Source organism: Stegastes partitus, unplaced genomic scaffold (assembly GCF_000690725.1).
Source record: "Stegastes partitus isolate 25-593 unplaced genomic scaffold, Stegastes_partitus-1.0.2 Scaffold391, whole genome shotgun sequence".
Classification (NCBI taxonomy): domain Eukaryota; kingdom Metazoa; phylum Chordata; class Actinopteri; family Pomacentridae; genus Stegastes; species Stegastes partitus.
This window is the reverse complement of record NW_007578122.1, coordinates 80,455-106,299: the sequence shown is the minus strand read 5'-3', so window position 1 is coordinate 106,299 and position 25,845 is coordinate 80,455. Positions and strand designations below refer to the sequence as shown.

At 43.1% G+C, this 25,845-nt stretch overlaps 1 protein-coding gene across 4 annotated transcripts in view; it reads left to right on the top strand.

Annotated features, from left to right (window-relative positions):
• Positions 1–22,967, top strand: part of hook3 (hook microtubule-tethering protein 3) — a 24,865-nt gene extending 1,898 nt beyond the window's left edge. The window contains exons 2-25 of one of the 4 annotated variants that reach the window (XM_008285211.1): positions 5,781–5,866; positions 6,060–6,132; positions 6,383–6,433; positions 6,638–6,770; positions 6,876–6,943; positions 7,850–7,912; positions 8,189–8,272; positions 9,033–9,095; positions 10,748–10,911; positions 10,996–11,136; positions 11,415–11,502; positions 11,621–11,734; positions 11,880–11,990; positions 12,173–12,257; positions 12,369–12,438; positions 14,301–14,441; positions 14,752–14,839; positions 16,014–16,048; positions 16,185–16,267; positions 16,453–16,553; positions 16,665–16,769; positions 17,948–18,019; positions 18,449–18,585; positions 19,958–22,967. In XM_008285211.1, coding sequence (XP_008283433.1) covers positions 5,781–5,866; positions 6,060–6,132; positions 6,383–6,433; positions 6,638–6,770; positions 6,876–6,943; positions 7,850–7,912; positions 8,189–8,272; positions 9,033–9,095; positions 10,748–10,911; positions 10,996–11,136; positions 11,415–11,502; positions 11,621–11,734; positions 11,880–11,990; positions 12,173–12,257; positions 12,369–12,438; positions 14,301–14,441; positions 14,752–14,839; positions 16,014–16,048; positions 16,185–16,267; positions 16,453–16,553; positions 16,665–16,769; positions 17,948–18,019; positions 18,449–18,585; positions 19,958–19,973 — 2,172 coding nt within the window. In that variant the 3' untranslated portion in view covers positions 19,974–22,967. Of the gene's footprint in view, positions 1–5,780; positions 5,867–6,059; positions 6,133–6,382; positions 6,434–6,637; positions 6,771–6,875; positions 6,944–7,849; positions 7,913–8,188; positions 8,273–9,032; positions 9,096–10,747; positions 10,912–10,995; positions 11,137–11,414; positions 11,503–11,620; positions 11,735–11,879; positions 11,991–12,172; positions 12,258–12,368; positions 12,439–14,300; positions 14,442–14,751; positions 14,840–16,013; positions 16,049–16,184; positions 16,268–16,452; positions 16,554–16,664; positions 16,770–17,947; positions 18,020–18,448 lie in introns of all 4 variants that reach the window. The other 3 variants (XM_008285212.1, XM_008285216.1, XM_008285217.1) reach the window with 3 other exon arrangements.
• The last annotated feature ends 2,878 nt before the right edge of the window (positions 22,968–25,845 follow it).

Here is a 25,845-nt window from a genome sequence, read left to right as displayed (position 1 = left end):
CAGCCCCCCATGACCCTAGTGAGGATTAAGCGGTGTATAAATAATGGATGGATGGATTACTTTTTGGCAGGACACTGGCTGTATTTATGTGAGAACTACCAATCCTGATCAAACATGTTCTGAGCTTAGCACATGGAAATTGATTATGCTCATATTTTGTGGTAGTAACTCCAGAAAGGTGTATTTTACCTGTAAGGTATATCCAGGGAAAAGGCAACTGTTCATGGAGTTGAAAAGCTTGCATCACAAAGCTGTACTGGGATGTGTAAACACTACAGTGGATTGGCTGAGATGGTGTGTTGTGGAAACTCAGTGTAGTTGTCACGATACACTCCTGGCCTAAATGTCAGCAGTGTATATTGAAAACATGCATGAAACATGGGTGGTGGTCCATCTCAGTGCGGGCATGTTATTTTGCGTCTGCACAGTCATGCGCTTTCTTACGTGTCATGCTATCTGGACACAAGGTCGGTTCTGATCGGGCTCAGCTGGGTCATCTGGGGGAAGATGTGTGTTAGTGAAAGACCTGAAACCAACAGTGGGTCCAGGAGCTTCACTGAAGACGCCTCCAGAAGCATCAGTAAATGATATTTCAGCACACGTGTTGTCATGCTTGAGATCTATCGGTGGATTACCCTTTGTGACATTTAGAAGCCGATCTCTTCACGGTGATAATGTGGCTGGCTGACATTCCTCACATACCTGTTAACTGTGAAGTCACATCTCTGACTGATCATTACAGAAACATGCAAGACTGTGTGACTTAACAGCAGCAGCAGAGATATCAAGGCAACTGGTTTAGGTCCGTGCTGCAGGAAGCCCAAGTATACTTCATTTTATTGGATGTTTCTCACCTAATGTAAAGATAATGTGCAGGTAATAGGACGATATCTCATATTTAATTGTGCAGAGCTACTGAGGTTCTGCATAAGTTATCTTGTAATTACGGCTATCAGTACTCAGGGAAAGTTTTGGCACGTTACCATTTGGATTGATATCTAACTAAGCTGCTTGTAGGGTCTATATCATCTCTCAATGTAGGGAACAGACTGCTCCACAAAAACAACTCAGTGTAGCAGCACTGCACACTCATTCTTTATGTGGAATTGATCTTTTGTGTTGCGTATCAGAAAAACAACTGCCTGATTTGGCTGCATTGTGTCTGCTATTGTTGTAGCACATGTCTTTTTTTAAATAAAACTACTTATATCAGGTTATGCATGTCAATACAGTGTCACCATTGCATTAGCATGTGTGGGCAAAGGGCATAAAATCAAACCAAGGAGCTCACTGATATATCATATGGGGATATGCGGGCACCCGTGGTTATAATTTAAAGGGACGATTGCCCTCTAAACGTGATCACATTTACTATTAATTAATGTTTGGTTTTACAGCCAGTATTTATAGTCGTGCTCATCCGTTCTCATCAGCGTGATCCGTCTCCTTTGCCAGCTGTTTCCACAGACCTGTAGGTGTGGATTTCCTTTTTGACCTCAGTCCAGGTCGAGCTCAGTGTGTTCATGCTGTAACTCTGAGTGTATTTTACTTGAGCTCGTGTTTTTAATAATATAGTTCTTGAATGTTTTGATTTGTGTGTTTTCCAAAATCATCATGTTTTTTTTTTCTAAATGTACATAAGGAGTCTAGTTTATGTTACAGATTTGTAGTGTGTGTTTTCTGTTTTGTTGCCCTCTCTGTGCTTCAGGCTTCAGCTTTCTTCACTGTCAGTGTAGTATTAGTGGAAGTCACCTCGGTAGTTCAGTTTAAACTTCTTTTAGCAAACTGCTGTGGGTGTTTACAGCAGACTGGTTCTTGCTGAATCTTGCTGAACTAGAGCCTTTACAATGCCCCTGCTCATGTGATGCTTTGTTTACAGATTAATTGGGTTTCTGTAATCACATTTAAAGCTCGTCGTACAGATTGACACGTATAACCACTAACCAGGCTTACGAAACTGTGCAGAAAAAGAGCACATGCTGTGAGCAACAGTGGATCCCCAGCTAGCATGTTTATGCTGCTCAACCAGTAATGTGTGCTCTCTGTGATATAATAAAATGCTAAACGTGCACCCACATGAAAACTTATACGAGAGCAGTTCATTAAAAGCAACAAGTACCTGCGTTACCGAGCCTGAAATGTAAGAACTGAAGGGGTTAGTGTGCAGCTACTGGCTCATATGAACGTTTTGTTAAGTAGCTGAGAGCCGAGACAGCGTAACATGTCGATAAAGTTTCTTACAACGATAAATCCGATACAGATAATACTGCTAGAGTGGATGCAGAGGTGGTTGTTGACCTCCATTTGCTCTGCGGTCAGTGCTTCAAGGTTCCTAGATTAGTATAATCATAATAAGCTGATCGGGAGGCGATCCTGATGACACAGAGAACACGGTGCAGCTCAGACTGCCTGGGCTGTCTGAGCTGATATTACAACCGACATCTCCTCAGTTGTGGATAGTTCCTCCTAATCGTTTACTCCATCTAAGATGACTTTACTCCAGGAACTGCACCCCCAGAGTCACTTTGAGTCAACATTTCACTCTGAGATATTGGTTTTAGTCTGTATTTACCAAATAATCATAGGAAATGCTGACTGTGCTGTTCTTGTAGTAGCCGTCCAATGACTTCAAGTGCTCGAAATATCAGAAAATGTGTTGTTGTTTATATGTTTAGTGCTCATACAGGCAGATCAGCTGTCAGAAATGGGTTCGATCTATGGCTGATTGACTTTATTGGCTGTTGCAAACACTACATAAGTGTTTGTATACATGTGCCTGATCCAGGCAGCAACACAAATAAAAGCACAATTTATGTTCTTCCATCAGCAGTGGAAGCAGAACTATAAGGCTTCATTCATGGACAGTTGGTGTCCTACACAACCAGCCCACCTGCAACTGCTCCACAAAAGACGTCACATGGGCGTACATTCCTTTTAAACGCTTTGTTACGCGCTGATATATGCGGCACAGGTTTGCAGATGCGACATGCAGTCAAGCATGTGGAGCTCACATGGCAGCGAGAGCCTTTGTTGCTCAGGAACAATAGTTTAGGACGTTAAAAAAAGCTGCAGCCCTGCAAAGAGGGAGTCAAAGGTGTCAGTCAACAGCATAGAAAAGACTGTTTTTGATGTTTTGATTGAAGATAAACTGATCTAACCTCGTCAGCAAAGTAAAAATAGGAGGTGTCTGTCATTTTTTTTAACCTGGCGTGAAGCTCTTGCCGTATGAGATGTCAGGGCGGCCACTGATTCATGTCATTCGTTCTTTTGCCGCCTGGTGACAGCTGCTGACTGCCCGTCACGCTGTCATTCTTACCCGTTGTCTGTCGGGTTGTGATAGGCTGCCTCATCCTATATTTTCTTTTCCTTTCTTGTCTTTTCCTGCAAAGGGAAATGATGCAAACCAAACGCCGGCGTGGGGGACAGCTGTCACGAAATTTAGAACAATAGGTCTGCGTGCAGCCATTTCTACCGTGATGTTTATTTCACTTCCCTTTGGTGCTGCTTACGGCTTAGCAGCGTGTTTTTATTCTGTCAGTTTTCTGTATTTGCCGACGGTTTTGCTCTATCCATCCTAATGTTTGTAGGAGTCGATACCTCTCTTTTCCAGCAGCCCGGTTACAGCTAAAGCAGCAGGTCATCTTGTTACCCGCCATACAAGATAATAAAGCACCACAGGAGAGGGTGTAATCCGGACTGAGCTGCACTTTAATAAGGGGGCATCACAGGGTCCCAGATGAAAGTAGGAGATAAGTCGAGGCAACAAGTAATTATTTTTTTGGGTTAATTGAGTCCTCGTTTGGTCGATAAAATGACGAGAAACGTCCATCGATGTTTCCTGAAGTCCAAGATGACGTCATCAAACGTTGTGTTTTGACAACAACCCAAAGAAAAACAGTTTACTGTCAAAAAGGGGCAAGCAAATAAAAAAGAAAATCAAATTTAAAAAAGGTTTTTCTATCTTCAAGATGATCAAAATTGTTATTGATTAATGTAGCACCTAATTGATTAACAGCTCTGGCAGTGGTTGAGCAAAGTTAGATCAACCCGAATGAGGCGGAGATGGGAGGAGAAGCGATGCACGCTCAGCGAAAGGGGGAGTGACCGAATTTACAATAAATCTAAAACAAAGAGGCCTCGGTGCTGGTTCGGTCGGAGAACACAGGCAGAAAATTACTGGCCAAGAGTAGAAACGTTTAAATGAAGAATGAAACGACTCTGACAGCGTGGGAAAATGGACGAGGAGACGGAGAAGCTCACATCAACCAAGAGCAAAGGAGTCGGAACAGATCCATCTCACCGAGGCCTCAGCTTCATGTTCTATACATAATAGATCTGTTCAACTAAACTGGTAGATTGCTGAGGAAACAGTGTGTGTGTGTGTTTCTCCCTCTCCCTCGCTGGTAATTGGTATTATGTAATCAGAGGTATTGTTTCGGTTCTGTTTGGTGTTGGCTCCGGCCCAGTGGCTGCTAGCTGCCTACAACCGAGTAATAATAAACTGATGATGGCAGAGAGAGAATCTTATTGGCTAACCTTAAAACCCCAAACGCTTGTTGACAAGTCAGTCATTTTAAAAGCTCTCATTGATGCAAGTAATTGGTCTCCTGAAAGCCATCAAGGCATTAAAACAGGAAGAGACAAACAGTTGTGCTGCAGTTCATGTTCTCCGTTTAGATTATCTTGATCTGTCTGAATGTTGTTGTGAGTGTCATGTTGTCCTGCTCACAGTGTTCTTGTTTACTGACCTTTCATCGTCTCCGCTAACGCAATGCACTCATTTGCTCGTCTGTGGCCGAATGGACGGCCTCCCAGACGTATATATAGCTGTCACTAAAGAAATTACCTTAATGAAGCACAGTGAATTCACTTGTCCTTGTTTGAGCGAGTTCAGAATAGATGCTGGCATCAGCGCGGCACAGTAGTCGCAGAGGGTCTCGTTTCTTGCATCACGTTTATTTTTGGAGAATCGTGTAAACAGTTGCTGCGGCCAATAGTGAAGCAGCAGCGGGCTGAGATGGCAACAAGTGAAACGGCAGACTCACGCTTTGCACAGGAAACTCTTTCCAGTCGTACGCACGGAGACTTTAAATAGCTTTTATGCTGGAAACGAGCAGAATCTGGAATCCCTTAATCAGGGATTTAACCCGTGTTCCCGGTCGACGGGCAGCCTCTCAAACTATTTGGCCGATCCGGTGAAATTCTCGGGCCTCGGAAGTCGCATGAAAAGCGAGCGAGACAGAGTGACAGGCGGGCAGAAGTTCAACCCCGTCATTTTCTTCCTGTTAGGATTCCAGCATTCCTGCTCTCAGCGTCCCCTCCTCCTCCTCCTCCTCCTCTGGCACGTGGACTGTTGGCACGTAGACTGAAAAATACCACTTGTGTCTGGGCAGCAGATTTTATGCCTGGAGGGCAGCAGTTAGGGGAGAATGGAGAGGGTGAAAACAGAACAAAGACATGTCAAGTGAGGTAGCCGGGGAGGAAGGGATGCGTCAGAGGTGATGCAACGGAGGACTAAGCGGCGATGACAAGCAAAGTTTGAGCTGCTAAACTGTGATAAAGATACCATCAAAGTGCCAGTTCACACAGACATCTGAGCAGCACCACAAAAACACACTTTGAGACTTACTTAGTGACTGATTTTGTTTAATAATCTTGATGCTAACTGTAGTAAAGCCTGAATACCATGCAAATAAGGAGGTTGTAACCCTTCATATTGAACATTTGTTGGCTGTTTTGAACTCTCACATATTTCATCCTGTGTCTGTTTTGTTGTTCAGATCCAGACATTTGGCGTCGAGGCTCCGTGCAAGACAGTAGAAGACTTGACCAGTGGCGTCGTCATGGCCCAGGCTCTGCAGAAAATGTACGTTTTGCAATATTTGTTATCGGTTGAACTTTAATAAAAATGCATTTTCTGCATGTGTTCCAACACGTTTTCCTAAATCAGCTCATCCTTCCCGACAAACCGGCCTCTTTGTTCATGCTTTGCTTTTTCACCAAAACACACGTCACACTTTTTAAACCCTTTTTTGTCTTTGTCTGTCTGAATTCTGTAGAGATATAGTGTATTTCAACGATGCTTGGATCAGTAGAATCAAGCCAGAGGTTGGCGACAACTGGAGGTTAAAGGTAAGAAGGTTTAGATTTTGCTTCTTGTGTCTTCTTTAGCTGTATGAAATAGCAGACCTGTCGAAATGTACATTTCTCTTGAGATGGTGGTTGTATGTTGTGTATTTCTAAAGCTTTATGTAATTCCACAATAACTTCAGATTTTAAAACGTGTTTTTGTGTTGGTTTAGCATGAATTAGTACTTGCTGTCTTACCTTTGTAGTCAGTCTGTCTTGTGTATCTAAATTCTCTCTTCTTTTATTTTTTCAGATCAGCAATCTAAAGAAAATCCTAAAGGGCATCCTAGATTATAACCAGGAGGTAAGACAATTTTGTTGTACTCATCTTAAGGTAAAAACGCTGTCAGCACTCAGCATCCAGACCACAGGACGCAGTTCTGTTGCTGAAAAGAAGTTGTTGTGTGTCTATTCCACCCTTAATCCCTTCAGGCCAACACAGGTCGGGATAATCCAGTTTTCATATCACAAAATAATGAAATAAAGCTTATTTTTTGTCCCCGTCCAGGTCTTAGGCCAGCACATTAATGACTTCACACTACCAGACGTTAACCTTATCGGAGAACACTCTGACGCAGCAGAACTTGGCAGGATGCTGCAGCTTCTGCTGGGCTGCGCCGTCAACTGTGAACAGAAACAAGGTGCGTATTGGAGTGTGTTTGTCAAGAACAACGTCCTGTGATGTGTCCTTGCAAACTGACTCAGAGGCTTGAATTTCGCTCATGATTACGTCTGTTTCTCTCCAGAATACATCCAAACCATAATGATGATGGAAGAATCGGTGCAGCATGTTGTCATGACAGCCATCCAAGAGGTAGGCAATCGTTCTGCTCAGACTTGGATCAAACAGAACAGTGGTGACTCGATAATCGACCCTTAACAATCCTAAACCTGCTATCTGACAGGTTTTTAGAAAAAACCAACAGAACCCATAAAAACAGCCTTAACATAGCGACAGCCTTGGATTCTGACTCCGACATGACATTTAATGTCACCAATCAGGATGACGGCGTATTATCTGACTGAACAATCCCACAGATTGGCTACGTTCACACTGCAGGACTTGATGCTCAATGAGGATTTCTTTGTGGGTTCCTTCACGTTTCCAGTTGAATGCGACTTGTATGTGATCTGCTGTGTGAACTTCATACGACCCAAAAGTGTCCCGCATGCGCAGAAGAGGACACGACGACGTCACACGCAGCGAGCGTGCTCAGTGTTTATGGAAGTAAACATGGATGGTAACGGTGGAGCGTATCTGCCACTCCCCCACTGCCACCGATGGAGGAAACAGAAGTGTGAGCGCTAACTAAACTAGCATCAGCAGCCAAGTACTGCCTGTGCGTTCCGGACACTTCGACCCCATCGGAGCGCTCCCCCGGGGTGGAAGTGTCCCCTGACCACACCAAATATTCTGCTATTCATCATTAATTGGGCCTGAATATCCAGAGACCAGAAAGTGCTATTGGGACCAGCCCTACTAGTTATTATAACAACTATGAACAATGATTTCCAACTAATGAGCCTCCTGCATCAAGCCCTCCTTGTATCTCAACCTCCGTCTTGACAATCTGACATAAAAGAAGGTTTTACATTTAGTGTCGGATTATCGAGTCACGACTGTTTTGGTTTATCAATACAATCCCAACAATTATCACCAGTCCTTCTGTGTGCACGGAACTTCTTTCAACTCCTAACCTACTTTTGTGTGTTTTTGTAGCTGATGAGTAAAGAGACGCCGGTCACGGGAGGAAATGACTCGTATGTGGATCTCGACAGACAGGTAATAATACCTTTTGATGCATTTCAGTTCATGTTTATGCTCCTCTCGCCTCCTTTTGGGGCAGAAACCAGTAAAACAGCTGGAAGTTGAAAAAAACCCTTGCCTCAGCAGAACCACTGTGCTACTGGGCTATTATTACTGTCTACAGCCTGTTTTAAAAACCTCTCAGACAGTTTATTTGTGTGTCCATCACGTGTAAGAAGTAAATAATAGTCTCATCCATATGAACAATGAATCAATGGAGGGTTTTGATGTGTTCTGTCTCTCTGTTCTCAGCTGAAGAAGACAGCTGAAGAGCTGAATGACGCTTTGGCTACGAAGGAGGAGATCGCCCAGAGGTGTCGTGAGCTTGATATGCAGGTTGGTTTGATGGAGGCTCGTTCACATCTCGCCGTAGCGTAGTGCTCAGTTAGTCTATCACAAGTCTGAATGGCCTAACCTAGCACATCTTAAGTTCATTATTACTGTTGCTCAGTATTCCAGTGAGACTGTGAGTAGATAACACAGCAAGAAAAATGCCTGTGATTAAGTAACTGCTGAGTATCATGCAGTACTCCTTCATACTGATAAATGTGTTAAGATAATGCAATTTGAAACCGTTACATAAAATGAATAAATTGGTTGAACGCATTATGTTGTGTTATGTAACGACACATACAAACCACATCCAACCTTCAACGAGGTCCCTGCTGTATTTTGTGACTCTTTTACTACATAACTGATGTTGTCGTACTTCTACAGATGTTATTGGTGACGCTTTAAAAGCAGCTCCCTTTTTTTTTTTCTTTTTTTTTTAACATAATTAGTCTATAATTACATGATAGTAAATTGGTTGATCTGTTGTTACCGATCTGGATTCTTACTTACTTCCTTGTCAAATTGTTTTTTCCCCTTAACAGTAATAAACTGTCCAAAAAAAATGAGAGAACACACAATTTATGTCCGTCTTCATAGCAATTGATCACAATAAACCTAAATATTTTGCATTTAGTTTCTGCTAATGGCAGCATTATTGCAAAAAAAAAAGTGGAGCTGTAGTTTAAAGGGTTACCTGCTCTCCTGTTGAATCAGTTTCCTCCTATTTCCTTAATATTTCAATACTGTGTGCCTTGCTTTAAAGGCCCTCCATGTCCAAGAGGAGCGTGATAGACTGAGGTTAGAGTTTAATGAGCTAGAAGAGAGGGTAAATCCAAACTTCCTTTTCTTTCTTGTCTCTTTCTCCTGTCCATGCTGTGTGGTGTGTCAGATAGTCCTGGATCTTTTCAGTCTGCTTGCACCAGATCCCCCCTTCTCCAAAACCGTGTGTGCATGTTTGTGTACACGTTTGTGCACAAAGCGTTTGTGCACACGTGTACACGTGGTCCTCTTGAGGCACACCAGCCACAACTGCAGTTTTGTCTGGGTGTGTCAGATGTCATCCCTTCACTAATAAAACTCGGCGTTTTTTTTTTTTTTTTTTTTACTTTGGTGTGTTTCATGCTTTCCCACAGCAGCAGCACACAGCGAGGGAAAGAGGTTTGCATTTGAACCCAGGAAGAACCCTTGAATATCCGTTTAATATTTACACAAACTGTGAAGTATTCATATTCATTTCCCCCTTTTTAGGTAGAAAAAAAAATCATTATCAACCTTTTTGATGCACATTTTTAAAGTTTTTTTGGAGATTTGTCTCAGGTCCCCCGCATGACTCTTGTCAGCACAATTGTTTAGTCTTGCATGTACTGTATCTAAATACTTAAAGTATATTATAATTAAGTATATTTTAATTAACCCTTTCCTGGTTTTGAGAGTGAATACATCTGATTCCCACCTGGTTTCCTGCTTTTCGAGCTGCCCTCTTCACATCGTCGATGTGATGTAGGCTCGTTGCAATGAGAGAATTTTCACACTGGTGCAAGTTCTCCCAGAATGCTTCCACATGACGGTGTTAGCGGCACTTAAACGGCTCGCATTTTAAACACACGTGTTACGCTGACATAGCTTGTCGAGTGAAAATAGATCTGAATAGTTCTGAAAGTACAAAAAATACATTCAACAGGTGTGTAATCGGCTAATACCTGAGTGGGAAGTAGACCTGAAGTTGTACCCAAAACCAAATTCTCTGCCTGAAATCATAAACAGATCAGTTTTTACTTACAGTCACTAGTTAGTGTTGTGGATGTTGTACCAGTCTGGGGTCACAGAGGGCTAACTTTACTGAAATTACATTCTTTGTCTTTTATTTTCCAACATTTTTAAGACAATTTGTTGATTTGATCCTGGCAAATTCCTATAAAATCAAATGGTCATGGCTTAAGAGGCCAGTTTCTATCACAGAAGTCTACTTATTCATGTTACAGGGCACAAATATTAAGGCCAGTTCTCGTATTTGTTGAGGTACAGAGCAATAAAAGGACAACAACCAGCTTCTGCATTGCTTTGTGTGGAGTTTGATTCCCTGTCTATCACATTTGAGAAGACAACATCAACCCATATGTTGCCCTCTTCGCTGTGTTGGAGTTTGCTGCCTTGTTGGAGTGTGTTTGGTGTGTGCTTGCTTCAGTAGCAGACATGAAGCTGCAGTGAACCCTAATGGACTGAATGCTGTAAAGAACGTGTTAAATGTACATGTAGGGAGCTTGAGAGATTTACAGAGTTCGGTGTCATTCACTTCTAACTTGTTTTACTCTACGTCTCTTCTCCTCATCTTCTCAACACCATCTGTCCCTCTCCACACCTTTTGTGTTCTTCTTCCTCTGTGCCATCCCATTTTCACTTCCTGATCCACGTCTCCTTCCTCCTCCTTGCACTCCATGTGTCCTTTTTCTTTGCCCCCTTCTTCAACTCTTTCCCCAGGTGGCGGCTCTACAAGAGGAGAAGAGCAGTTTGCTAGCAGAAAATCAGGTCCTGATGGAGAGGCTCAACCAGTCGGACTCCATAGAGGATATCAACAGCCCTGCAGGACGCAGACATCTCCAGCTGCAGACACAACTGGAGCAGCTACAGGAGGAAACTTTCAGGTACGGAGCTGCAACACGGAAATGTACCGATGTCAGAAATCTTCAGCAGATTCGATGAGCAGCGTTGTTTCTTATTCCCTCCAGGCTGGAGGCGGCAAAAGACGACTACCGGATCCGTTGTGAGGAGCTTGAAAAAGAACTTTTGGATGTGAAGTCCCAGAACGAAGAGCTTTCGTCACTGGCTGATGAAGCCCAGTCTCTCAAGGATGAGATGGACGTCCTCCGGTAAGATGGAGATGCAGATGGGGATTGCAGTGTGCTTGTTTATGTTTTCGAGTGCAGTCAGAAGTTTAAGGTGGAAGATGTTCTGGGTTTTCCATCAGTCTAAGATTGTTCAGATGTCTAGTTTTGGTGAAAGCTGGTTAAGATACGACATTGAACTCTAGCTGAAGTTTTAAATGATGAAAATGAAGAGATGACAGCGTGGTGATAAAGCGTTCTCCCTCCCTTCTTTTCTGACCGTAACCTCACAAAATGAAACCGCGTGTTGTTTTCCCTCCCAGGCATTCATCAGACAAAGTGTCAAAACTGGAGGGCACAGTGGAAAACTACAAGAAGAAGCTGGAGGACATGGGGCTCCTCAGGAGACAGGTACAACGAGTGGTTGTTGATTTCTCTTACTTTCAAATCCACGGAGTCTAGAAACCAACAGGTTTGTGACCAGACTAATGAAGATTCCATGATTGTTCCTTTCCCTTTTTTTTTTCAGAATAAACTTATGGAGGAGAAGAACACAGTGTTAATGCAGACCAACGTCAGCTTAGAGGAAGAGCTACGAAAGGCGAACGCTACCAAGGGCCAGCTAGAGACGTACAAGAGACAGGTATGTTAAATGCAACCTGCAACCTAACCTGTTTACGCTTCACCAGGCTGTCTAATGCAACCCGATGTTGTTTTTTTTATATTTACAGCGGTTACACTGTGCTCACAGCTAACGTCTTCCCTTGAACTTTCCTCTCTCTGCGCAGGTGGTGGAGCTTCAGAACCGACTGTCGGAAGAGTCGAAAAAGGCCGACAAGATGGAGTTTGAGTACAAACGGGTCAAGGAGAAAGTGGACTCTCTACAAAAAGAGAAAGACGTATGTGTGATTCACTGTTATAAGGACAGATGAACCACAAAGTGTTGTTCATTTAGCATCAGAAGAGATTCAGACCAGCTGAATAACTTGTACCTGGCACGAACTGAACAATCTATATTATACTGAATGTGTTTATTTCAGATCCTAAACTACTTGTCTCTCATCTCTGCCTTCCTTTGCAGCGTATGCGGACTGAGAGAGACTCGCTGAAGGAGACTATTGAGGAACTGCACTGCGTCCAAGCTCAAGAGGGGCAGCTTACATCAAGTAAGGAAACGTCCTAAACATGAGTAGCTGATCCTGGTCTTTTCTAAGCTTAGCTCAGGCCACTCCTAGCTGTGATTACCTTGTATTAAAGCGCTCTATCTGTTTGCTCAGGTTTGTTTCCACTGGTCAGCAACGACGGTTCCGATTCGCTGGCTGCTGAGATCACCACCCCAGAGATTCGGTGTGTGTGCATGACTTTATTTCACTTTGCATGGTTGGAGGAACGTGACTCAAGGTGTTGACTTGCTCTGCTAATACCTCAAATCTTCATCTCAAGGCCACACCTTGCAAGACTTTGTCAGGCTCTGCTGCTGATACCACAGGACACCTTCAGAAGTCTTGTAACAGTCTGTGCTTCAGTGGTTTAGAGTTGTTTTGATGGCGCAGAGGGGAGCGACACAACGTGTTCATACTTTATCAATGTATTGCCAAGATGTTGGACAGCGCAGTGTGTCTGTGGGCTGCTATTGGCTTTGTAGCCAGATGGTTTCTCGTCTGTTCCGCATGCCTTCTCTGCTGTTCTAAGGTAGAGTTTGGCCTAAAAAGAGCGTTCTCTGTAGAGAGTTATGTAATAGTTGTGTGTGAGTTACATCAGCCAGCTTTCCAAGAGGGCTGGGTTTTCTCTTTGCTCTGTGCTGTGCTTGGATTTTTTCTTCTTTTTTTTTTTTCCCAGCGCTTGTGAACCTTGAAAAAATGTGGATTTACATTGAAATCTTCTAAAAGCTACTTTGGAGGAAAAGAAAAAGGCTAAAGTCAACCCAGTCGAGGCAATTCATAAGCCTGTAGAGGGAAACGCCGTGTCCTGAGGTGATGTCTCGCTCTGAATGCTGTCGAAGCTGGAAGCAGGATGTTGCAGCAGCTGATTCATACCCGCTGGCTGTCTGCTCCACATCAACCTGTTGCTTTTAAAAGCAGTTTCTGGGATTGATTGTCATCTAAATTATAAAACAGCAATAAAAACAGCTGGAGATGCAGTTATTCTCTCACCGACTCCGCTGCTCCTCCTCTGAACTCTTCTTTTTCCGTTCCCGGCTCGGCCTTCACCAGCGAGCAGCTGTGAGTCTGTCTGGAAATATTTAGCCAGTTTCTCGTCTGAAAGGAGTCAGCGGCCACGCCCTGAAGAAACAGGACGCTGGAGACTCGTTGACTACCGGCCTGTCAAACATCTCAAACTGACAGCAGTACAACAAAGCTCCCTGTCTGTCTTTCCACCTGCTGATTGTGTGAATACTTCAGATTCTGGCTGTGTTTGGTTGTTCATTGGACCAAGACGTTATTTACCTCCCTTTGTACCGTACGCAGTGTGAAATCCTCCCTGTTTGTTGGCTTTTAGGTTAGTGTTTTCTGTATTTTACTCAACCAGATTACTCCAGCGTCGAGGACAAAGCTGCTCACTCAAACATGTGGGCTGTTTTTACGCTGACTGCCTTGAACCCAACGCCGTAACACTCTCCACTTTGGCAGCTCTTGCCGTCGTCGTAAAGGCCGCCTTAATTGAACCCGTCCCCGCCACAGGAAACTTGGAGAAAGGTGCAAACCGGAGCCGAAATAAAGCGGCGTAGAGGAACAGTTTTATCGGGGCATGAGTGACTTTGAAGCTGTGGCTACTCGGGCCCAAACTTATTTTTAGCTGCAGAGACGGCGGTGTCAGCTCGTCTCCACAGCTCGTAGTGTATAATTACAGCAGTGTTAAAGCAATCTTTTTAAACGCACATCCTGTCCTGCTATTAACCAGACGGAGCCTGCAGTTGCTTGCATGTGGAACAAGACTTTCATATTTTGTGTTTTAAGGTGTTGGAATGAGATGATCGGTTATCCTACAGGTCATTCACTTTAATCACGGCCGTGCATAGTTTGTGTATAATAAATACCCAGCAAACAATAGATGCCCTGAACTATCTCTTGGTATGTTTAATCACCATCATATATCAGAATTAATCCTAAGAGTGAGACTGTTAGCTAGAGCCAGCTACCAGCTACATGCATCCAAGTGTCAGTATTCCTCTAATTTAAGACTTGCTTCTGGCTGATGTGTTCACACAGAGAACATCTGATTCGTCTCCAACATGAGAACAAGATGCTGAAGCTGGCCCAGGAGGGCTCCGATAACGAGAAGATCGCGCTGCTGCAGAGCCTACTGGAGGATGCCAACAGGAGGAAAAATGAGCTGGAGACCGAGAACAGGTCAGCACACAGACGTGCAGCCTCCCACTGTTAACAGCAAAAAGACGATAAACTTGAGGCTGAATAGCTAATATACGTGTCAGTCAAGACAGAGGAGAATTGTTTACGACCCCACATCTTAGCCCCGTGCTGACATCAATCATCTGTTTATTTCTCCACAATGATTTTCTTTGTCTCCGCTCGTATTTCATTCAAAGCCCTTCGTGCCAGAAGCCTGCTCCTCTCGTGTGTTTTCTACCACTGTGTAGCTTGCAGTTTGCCCGTTGCTGCGTCAAACACTATGTCGACAAACCGGTATTTTGTTATCTAGGTTAATCAATCAGCGCTTGATGGAGGAGCAGAGTCAGGTGGAGGAGCTGCAGAAGAATCTCCAGGAACAGGGCTCCAAAGCAGACGATGTAAGTTATATCTCGTTTCCTGTACTGTCTGTGTATCTCTGATATCAGCTGGACTGGAAATACAAATTCCCATCATACCAAGACTGCTCCTCCTCACGAAGGCTTGATATCATTGCAGTATTTTTTGTGGTACAGTTTTTATAAACAAGTAGGCAATAAGCAGAGAATGTAAATCTGGTTTGGTGTTATTCAGTTAGTGCTGCTCAGACACTACTCAGAGAAAACTACAACTGCAGCCGTTTAGGGAAGGAGGTCGCCTTTCAAGCATCAGAGATAAAGAAGTAAAAGGCAAATGGAAGATTATTACATTTATACGAAACCATACACATTCAGGAGATTTGTGATTCTGTCAAACGGACCCACACACACCATCTTGCAAAAAGTATTTTCGCAGCATCGTATTGCTCGACCTTCATCATGGTTTGTCATGTAGAGAATTACATGCTGTAAGAAGACATCGTTTTACTATAAGAGAGTTTCTAGAAATCATAAATATAACCCCAAATCTTTTACATTAAATGGGTCCATTATTATAAAATGAATGCAGCTCTGATGTTCTTGCCGTGCAGTAAAAACAAAACCCTTTTCATTTTCTTTTCTAATAACGCTCCCACTGTCAGACTATAGTAAGTATGTCGTAATTCTAGCAAGTTCTCTTTTTTTGACTTTTCAAGACCTCATTTTTCTGACTTCCTGAACTACATGTAGAACTTTAAAAGCTCTGCGTAAAGCACTGGCTGTGTCGTGCATTTCTAGAGAGTACAACACGAACCCCCTCGTCCTGTAGAACCCCGAGGCTCCTGCTTCCTCCTCTTAACTTAAAGCTGTAGTCAGTCTTAGCATGCAATCTTTTAATCCTCTGAAAGTTTCTGCTTTTACATAATTCTGCTGCACAGCACAGAAACGCTGACTCCAAACACATGGTCATACATAATAAGACTGATTTAATTGTACTTTTGCTTTGTTTCTCACACAATTTCTGATTGAGGTCCACATTATCAATCATTATTCCACATCTTAGATACAGTACATGATAATCTTCTGTTCTACTCTGCCCTCTGTTGGATTAACTTGAGCAGTGTGCTACAACTCCTGGCTTACTTTAACATGATTGCACTTTGAGTATTTCCATTTTTAAGAGTTTGTAAAGTTTTTATTCCTCTTTTTTTTCCAGTCTTCCATTCTGAAGAAGAAATACGAGGAGCACATGTAAGTGATCTTCTGAGCTGTGTTCATTTGTAGATAAATGTTCTTATCATTTAATCCTTAGGTCTTGAAATCATAAACACAATTCAGCCAAAACAAAACCTCCACTGATATTTGGTGCTTTTGTTCTTTCTCTTAGGGAAAAACTACGAGAATTGAACAACGAGTTACTGAAGAAAAACGCCTTCATCGATGAAATGGAGCCTAAATACACGGCCAGCTGTGAGTGTGGAGGGATTTCTGACTGTCATGTTGATGTCATCCTCTCTTCCCGCTTATTTTTATTGTCATTTTTTAATTTGAGTTAAACTATGGCAGCACAGTGTGACCTAAAGACGCGTAAATGCATTCGTCGCTGCATATCCTTAAAGGAAGACAGCTGAGCTAACACGTTGTTCCCCTCTCAGCCCAACGAGTGGACGAGCTGGAAGAGGCCTTGAAGAAGAAAGATGAAGACATGAAACAGATGGAGGAGAGATATAAGAAATACCTCGAAAAAGCCAAGAGTGTGAGTATACTTTCATCACGAAGGCAGACAAACGGCCTCTTGCAGGATTCACTGCAGCCACTTGTGCCCGCTGTAGATAATAACTAAACATATGTGATGTGGCCTTTACAGGTGATCCGGACGCTGGACCCCAAACAGAACCAGGGTTCGGGCCCAGAGGTGCAAGCTCTGAAAAACCAGCTGCAGGAAAAGGAGAGGATGTTGCACTCGTTGGAGGTAATCAGTCTTTAAGTTAAGAATCTGAAGAGTTAAATAATCTGGCAGAAGAAGTAGTGGACTCTGTCAGCGGGGTGACGCTCCTCAAGGTGCATTTAAGTAACTCGATAATCGACCCTTAACAATCCTAAACCTGCTATCCAACAGGTTTTTAGGAAAAAAGAACGGAACCCATAAAAAACAGCCTGAACATAGCGACAGCCTTGGATTCTGACTCCGACGTGTCACCACCACCAATCAGGATAACGGCGTATTATCTGACTGAACAATCCCACAGATTGGCTACGTTCACACTGCAGGACTTGATGCTCAATGAGGATTTCTTTGTGATAGTCCCCCTTTTTACTTCAGTAACAAGTGTTTTCCCTCAGCATCACAGTGTAGTCGTCACATCAGTAGTTTTAGGATCCAGTCATTAGTCGGCTGCAGACAGATTCGGGCAGATGTCCATCTAAGATCACTGCACAAGTTTCTGAGGCTTCATGATAACGTTAGCACTTCTAATGATCGCAAAAGCCGGTCTGAAGCATGTGCAGAGTTTCCGTAGCAGAGCGGTCGCACAATGCAGCTGAAGGGAAATTAGCATCTGCTTGCTTCTCTCCTCACCTCTGTGCTCACATATATTGTATTTTACTACAGCTGAATTCCCAATAATGCTGCTGTCATTTACATATTTTTCTGTTTTCGGTTGGAAGACATTGGAAATATGAGACAGTAACAGCCTTTTAAAACTTTGTGTTAACCAGCTGAACAACCCACACCGTCTTTATCTCACCATCAGTCGTGAATTCAAAGCTACTATCAAAGTTAGAGAACAAAAAGAGAAAAGGAGTTGCTTCAGCTGCTCTGTTCTTGCATTTGTTTAAACATAAATCTAACTTTTTACTAAGTTAGGAGGTTTAATAGCAATTTTGGGAGTTGTAGTTTGACTCACTCCAAAATGATGTGAATGTCAAGGAAAATAATTCATCGAATAATCAGTGAAATAGTCGGTAGATTGATAAGCAGCAGCGCCAGATCCTCCATGATGATGCAAGAAAGCCAAAGTTAGAATAACAGAAGGCAGCCCATCTCCTATAAGTTACTGCCACCTAGAGAAAGAAGTGTGTGACAACACCGTGGCGGTATTCGGTCAACTCCTGTCATTGCTGAAGTTCTTTTATGTTTCCTCCCAACAGAAAGAAATGGACAAGACGAAGAGCCAGAGAGAACACGAGGAGAAACTGATCGTGTCAGCCTGGTACAACATGGTGAGGAGGATCTATAGAGCCTGAAAATGTGCTTTAAAACAGGAGTCGCTACTTCATTATTATAAAAAACTATTCTTGTTTAAAGCATTTCAGATGTTTTTATGCACTCGCTTTAAATAGTTTTGATAAAGCTGCATGTAAAAAGCAGTCAGCTGTTATTTGAGCCACTAGAGGGCAGCAGAGACTTTCCTATAACCTCCACTGTTTGCTTGTAACACACTTGATCAGTTGCTGGTATTAGCGTTCATGAAAACTTAAATCAGCACTAATGCTACATTTAGACTCATTTGCTTCCTCGTACATCAACATTAGTGGACCGATGGTGGCTGATTCTCTAGAGGAGCATCCTGCTCTGCGTGTTGAAGCTCCAGCACAAGCACCTCGCAGTTAAAAAGCCCGTTAACGTTGCTCCTCCGTGTCCTTTCTCAGGGTATGTCTATGCAGAAGAAGGCGGCTGAAGACCGACTCGCCAACACCGGCTCCGGCCAGTCTTTCCTGGCCCGGCAGAGACAAGCCACCAGCACACGCCGCTCCTACCCGGGTCACGTCCAGCCAGCTACCGCAAGGTAGATGGCAGCAGGGCACAAAAACACAGCGACAAGCTGCTTTACAAACCCCCCCTGAACTTGCATACAGTTAGACGTGCCTGTTTTGAGGCACTCTGTTTCCATTCATTTCTAATGGAAGCTCTTGTTTTCTTGCATTCCTTCCATTGATTTCCTTTTTTTTGTTGTTTTCCTCCTTGATCAGATCCATGAGGTAGAGATGCCAGCCAAGGCTGCCCAAACCACTTTTTTTTTCTCCCTCTGACTAAGCATATTTTACCTTGACCCCTATGATGCAAGACCTTTTTTTTTTTAATTTTTCAAACTTCAGCACATTTGCTAGGGTCTGACTAATCACTCCAAACGTCCTCCCTCTCGACCGCTGACCTTCCCGAATCCGCGGCAAACCTTTTTTGCCGCACAGGTAACCCCCGGACCCCAAGGCTCAGAAGAGTCGCATCTTCTCGACAAGTTACTGTCGGTTTCGATGAGAGGAGCCGCTCGACCTGGTCATGCAGTATTTACGCACATCTTCTACCTGTGATAACATTTGGCTTGTTCTTTCTTTTCTGACTGGAGTTAACAGAGTTCCTGTCCCGCGTTGTGTTTTAACTCTTTATGATGTAGCTTTAAGGGCGTCAAAGGTGATTTTCAGTTACTGGTCTCACTGTTTAAATGTCATTTCATCTGATTTTGTGTTGGTCTTAAACAAGAGGCATAGGAAGATGTGTTGATGGTGGATTTGCTAAGTAGTGTGAAGGATCTGATTGATTGATTTCTTATAGGAAAACAAAAGTCCAGGTTGGTAAAAGTGCAGCAATAACTCAGAATGGTCATTTTTCTCCAGCAAAAGCAAAAGGTCGTCTGTGAATCCACAGCTGGACGGTTGATGGCTGCTGTATATAATAGTGTAAATTGATTTCTCTCGTAAAGAGCGAGGAGCCACCTTCTGAGCAAAAAAACCGCTTCACTGGGTTTTTAGCCTCACCAGCATTTACAAGGTTGTGTCAGACAACACCTCACGTGCCATAGCGTTAGTTTCTGACCCCTGCGACACCGCGGGCGTCTCCGTTAAGATAAGAAATGTGCTCAGAGAACGATTTTGGTTCCTCGTTGCTCGACCCAGCGTTAGTTTGTAGGTCACTGTTAATGCCAAAAAGTCAACAATAGGATGTACTTTCCATGTAAGTTTAGTGCTATTATAGTATAAAAAGGTGTCGAACAGGGACGCTTGTTGTTCTCATCGCCTCTTTAACCCTTTTTTTTTTCTTTCCCCGGCGCATCGTGGACGCTCTCTTATTAACGCCTGTTTAGATCAGGGGCCCACACTGTTGATTTCCACCTAACAAGCCCTGCCATCTGACCATTACTTCTCTTTCTCCTCCCTCAACAGCAATGTCACTGCATGACTGGCACACCAATGACCTGTCCGGGCCCCCGTGCCGCCTGGCCGGGCCCTTCCCCCGCTGACCCGTGGCCGGGCTAGGCCGAGGCACGCAATGCATGAACTACCTGCCTGCGCACTGTTTGCATGACCTTGAATTGACTCGAAGCCTGCGAATAACCAGCCCACTAGCAGCAGCAGCAGCAGCAGCAGCAGCATGAGCACTAACAACCCTCTGCAGAGTCATGCGTTCTAACCTCCAGACAAGCCCACGCGGGGGGACGGGGTAGGAGAAAGGAAAACACCTCTCACACACACCTTTCCTCCAATTAATTTCCTTTCCTCTCCTGGCTCCTTTCCCCCTCTCCCTCGTTCTTATGCTCTGTGTTACTGTCTCCATCTCCTCCATCCTCCTCATGGACATGCCTGCTCGTGCTTCTGCACCGCAACGAGTCTGTTACGATTCAGCCGACGTTACAAACGCCCGGGACGGGGGCAGAATGTCCACCGCAGTGTTGTCTGTCAAGCTTTGGTTTAACGAGCCCTTCTCTGTAGTAACCTGGTGTGGGGCGAGCTGCTTCAGGATACCTCAACGACACGTTTCCGCATATCTGTTCTTGGAGGAAGCGATTAGCCGGTCTGCATAACGAAACAAAAAGAGTCCCCTCCCCCTCCAAGTGTTTACCTGTCCTCAACCTGTCGCTAGACGGGATCGTAGAAGTTTTACCTCAAGTGTTGAATACAGCGAGACGTGGATTAAAGGAGAGCTCACAGGGCTTCTCTGTGTCGCCCTGTAGGAGCGTAGGACGGCACAATAAGTATTTTGAATTGTTACAAACACGTTTTCTGGAGGATTAAAGCCCCCATTAAGCCTACTCGCGATTTCTCTCGGATATATTTCTTGATCAGATTTCTGTGATGTTTCTGGTGGTTGATCGCTACCCGGAGCAGAAGAGTGCACTTTGCCACGCGTTTAGTATTAACGGAGAATCCTGGTTACAAAAATCGAGATATTAGCCTGCGTTAGCTCACGTAGGCTAACGTATGGTCAGCTCACTTAAAGGGCTAAAAGGGGAAACAGCTGCAATAATCTGAGAAGATCCCGTCGATCGCAGACGCTTCTCCAGTACATTTTTACAGCTTTCCCAACTGGCAGTTCAAAGGCGTTTGTGTTGATTTGGGGGTCGTAAATCACTACCGGCAGAAGCTGACTCCTCACGGCGTCGGTCGTGGGGAGGCTCCGGTGTTACTATAGGTCATACTGTATATTCTGTGTAGCTTTTTTCTTTTTAAATAAATGTCTTATTTAACTTTTACTTCCGGAGCTTATTGTAATTGTGTGGGAAGGACTGAAAACCGCACTGTGGACCTGAGGATACATGTGCATGTTACAGGCATAGATGCATGTGTCGTTGAAACGAGAGAGATGATTAAATCCTCCAGCTTAGTGCCTTCTGTTCAACATGTATAGAAAATAACATTCGGGCTGTTTTAGGGATTAAAGGCAGAGTTATTGTGTTAAACAAGAGAAACATCTTGATTTTGAACACTCACCGTGGGCTTAATGAGGGCTTTTCTGCTCACTTTTTAACCCATTTTACTTCTAATCGTTCAACTGTGTAACCTTAGTTTAATTCATGCCGTGCATTTTTATCTTAATGGGCTTATTTATTCTTTTGCCGCTTGTACAGCAGTGTTAACAGTTCTTTTTATATTATATATAAATATATGAGTAGTATTATTATACCACCACTTATACTGTTACAACGGATGTGACATCAAAATACTGTTAAATACTCGTCTTATGCAACAAAAGCAGGAGGAGGAGGCTGTTCAGCGCTCGTCTCCGTCTGAGGATCAAGACAGTTAGAGAAGGTTGCGTTTACCTCTTCAGGAAAAAAGGAGTTTCTTAGGAAATCACTGTGCTGAGAAATCGAGAAAAAAAAAGCACATTTTACACTTTTAATTCCTCGAACGGTTGGTGGATTTTACTGTGACCCTGCACAGGAGCATCTTTTCTAGCGTTTAGCGAACCAGACCGAGGCCTCGAGAAGGGTCGAGGGTGTCGATCGAGCAAATTTCCAAACCCGAGCGTGAATTCAGAAAAGTCAGGGTCTCGTTTCTGTGCAAATCAGAGTTTTGTAAAAAAAATAAAAAACCACCCACCGGCCATTAACATGTGCAGTTGGAGCTCTATTACACGGAACTCTTTTTAACCGTCCATCACCGTGAGTTGGTTTGGTAAGAAATCTGTATATAATGGAGCCCATCCACGTTGTGGTCGACATGTTGAGATTCATATCAGGGATGTGGGGGGAAGCTTTTCTTTATTTGTTTTTAATATCCTCCCTAAAGAGAGAAAGCAGATCGTCTTATTCCCGTCAAATCAGTGTTCTGCTGTTAAATCTGATGGTTTGGGTCGTTTTCAAACCCTCGTCGATAACAGTTGGTTGTTTATGAGAGGAGAGTTGACAACATCAGGCTTCAGCTCAACATCTCTCCTCGTTTTTTTTTTATTTTTATTTTTTTTTAATGGGAATTGCAGTAACTCTCATAAAGTGTCAAACTGTGGTGTGTTTCCTTTTGACTAAACCCAGTATTCCCTAGTGTCACTAGGCCAGTCCACATGTATTAGCCGGATGAAATAAACGACACGAGAAGCTGTTAACAGGTCAGAACCATAAACGTGTGCAGTGTTTGCTGTATTATTATTTTCTTTTTTTTTTTTTTTACTCATTGGAAAACCGTTTCTTTACATATTGAAGTAGCAGATAACCTTCCATTTGCCAAGTTTTCTATCGCTTGTATACAAACACACGATGTACATACGGTATGTGGTAGTGGTTTAGGAAGTGTCTGGATATCTGAGGATGAGAAAAAAAACAAAATAAAAAAACCCCACGTCTAGTTAGGTGGATTTCATACAGCATCAGTCCGCTGGGGACGTACCGATGAAAATGTGCTTCCTACACCGCAAAAACTTGGAAATGACATTGTAAATAAAGCTTGTATAAAACAGGCCGCTTGTCTGTTCTGATGTGTTCTCGCATAATGTTCTCGCTATCAGCCGCCGCACACGCCTCGTCAGACCTCAAAGTCGGCTGCCCGAGGGGCGAGTCCGTTGTTTGCCCCTAAAATTAACTCGTCTAATTAAAGCAGCCAGACCTGATGTTTCCCCAAAACAATATCAAATGACAATGTGTCGGCGGCGTCGCTCCTAATAATGAACCGACAGCAGATCATCCTCAGGTGTGTCGTGCCTCTTTACAGGATTTTTGTTAAATACAAACCCTTCACCTGAGCAGGGAAGGATCTTTGATTAGGGAAGTTTAACACCCATCAGATGGTGGCAGATGTGATTTACGTTGTTTTATGTCTCCAAAAATGTCCTTTAAACCAACACGTGAAGGATTTTCAGACCTCCAGGGCAGAGTTTGATTTGAGAAAAACATGCTTCCCTTGATCCAGGACTTTTCCAGCCTTCGTCTCACTAATGCCACACAATTCTGCATTTGTAGGATATAACTGAAGTACATTTAGTCAAGTCCTTTAGTTGAGTTTGAGGTACAGACGTCCTCAGATGTATTCATCCCCTTCCATTAAAGAAAAGACAAAATTCACAACAGTCGCTCAAATAACTAGAAACTGAAAAAAGTAATAATAAATAAAAATTTGCTAAATTATAATTTAGTGAAATAAGACGTTGCTTTTGAATTGTGGTTGAAAAGAATAATTTAAAAAAACAAACAAAACTGTCCTGTTGTTCAATGAAATATTAGTTTACGGATCCCAATAATAAATGGAAATAAAAAGAAGAATAGATAAAATTTTAAAAAATAAATAATGTGGCAATATAAAGTAATATTAATCTAAACTGAATCCATAAAAGACAGATAAATAAAATAATAATTTATATATTTCTTAATTTTTATTTTATTGATTAATTTTTACAAATTATTTTTATGTATTTATTTTTATTATTTTTTAAATTTACTCTTTATTATTTTATTATTTTGTTTCATTTTTATTTGTATATTTTTTTATATTATAATATTTTATATTTTATATATATTCAGGCTTTACAGGGTTAAGAGCAGTGAGGCTACAACTAGATTGTAAAATGTGATGTATTGCTGCAGGTTCAACTATCAAACTGTATATAAATAGTTAAAACGAGCTCAACCTTCAGCATCTCCAGCTGTTAGATGCAACAAAGACAATATAGTAGCAGTAATATTAATCCAAAAACATCAGACGTGTTATTAAAACACCATCAGGGAGTATTTTTACTTTAATATGCTGATAATAGAAACCGTTACTTAAATAAGGTTGAAAATGCAGGACTTTTACTTGTCTGATGCTACTTCAGTAAATGATCTGAATACTTCCACAGTTCCATCATGGTTCCAGAACAGCCATGCATAATGTTTAGTTCTGATCTTCACTACCCGCCTCTCCTGTGAGCCGACTCCGTGCTCGCTGGGCCTCGGCCCGGCCCGGCCTGGGAAACCAACGCCCGGACGCCCCTCGAGGCTGCGGACGCCGGAACTTCCCCGTATCGGTGTCCCATTCTTCATTCCTGAGAGCTTCTTTTCCCCCTTTTCTCCCTCACCTCAGCCTCTGGGTGCTTCCTCGTGACGAGTCCCGGCAGAGCTCCAGAGTCAATGTAAATACGCTTCTCCTGTTACTCACACAGCGGAGGGTCACAGTCCGCCGCCTTCATATCGTTTTCCATATCTGGGTCACAGCCTATATGTGCTGATGGTGTATTTTCCCACAGTTGGGCTAAAAGTTAGACGGTAAGCTGCTGTTTGTGTCTTCACCTGTTTGCTGCGATGTTGCACGCAAGAACGAACACGTCTGGAAATGTATATTTACTTCAAACGTTTGTCAGGATGCATATTTGCACATTGACGTAGGCACATTTCTTTCATTACTGTGATGCAAACATATGGTGCATCATTGTCCTAAAGAAGTAATCTAGTGAATTTGAATAATTGTAAATTGACAGCATGCGTTGTGGTGTTAATGGTCGTAAAGGTGAGTTCCAGCCGTGCCAGCTGCTCTGTGGTGACCAGGTGGTGACTCCATCATGTCCAGACATCCATGGTAACCAGAGGACGACTCCCACTGACTGATCATCCTCTGATTGTTCAAGCTCCACCACCAGCTTCACATTTCTGTTCAACTAGTCTTAATGAAGTGGCACAAGCTTTTCAACAGATTCTCAGATGGTGCATCCTCATGACGTGATGATCCAGAGTCCAGTGTAATGTCGACTTTAAGTTGAAGGCTGTTTTCCGCTGCAGGAACTTGTTGAGTTTTAGAGCAGCCAATCACAGGAACCAGCCCTCTATAGGACCTCTTTGAGAGCTGCTATTGAAGAGGGAAAAAAAGCTCCTGCTTTGGGGTAAGTACATCTGAGCAGCTTGGTGGCACTTGTTTTTTTTTTTCTCTCAAACATCACTATGTGTAACCTATCATAGACTAACACAACATCCATGAAGCGACCGACTCTGTTCCCTTCATGGTTGTTTTGTTTTGTTGGACTGACGTTGCGATCGAAGCTGTCACAAAATCCTGATGTTACCTCCTGGAAATGTTCAAACCAACTTGTACCTGCCCAGAGTTTCTGCAGGAGAAAGCTGATGACTCACGTCCACCTGAGGATGAACCAATAGCTTCGGTGAGCCCTTTAATTTCCCCATGATGCCACCTGTTAGATAAAAACTTCAGTTTGTCCATTACTTGAAATTTATGACCAAAGTTCCTGAAAATTTAAAACATCTGTCAGTCTCAGAAAACTGAAAATCAAACTTTTCTGATTTACCTTCCGTGTTGTGTTGCTCATATGTGTTCCCATTCAACCTAAAAGCTTCAAATAAGGGACGACATTA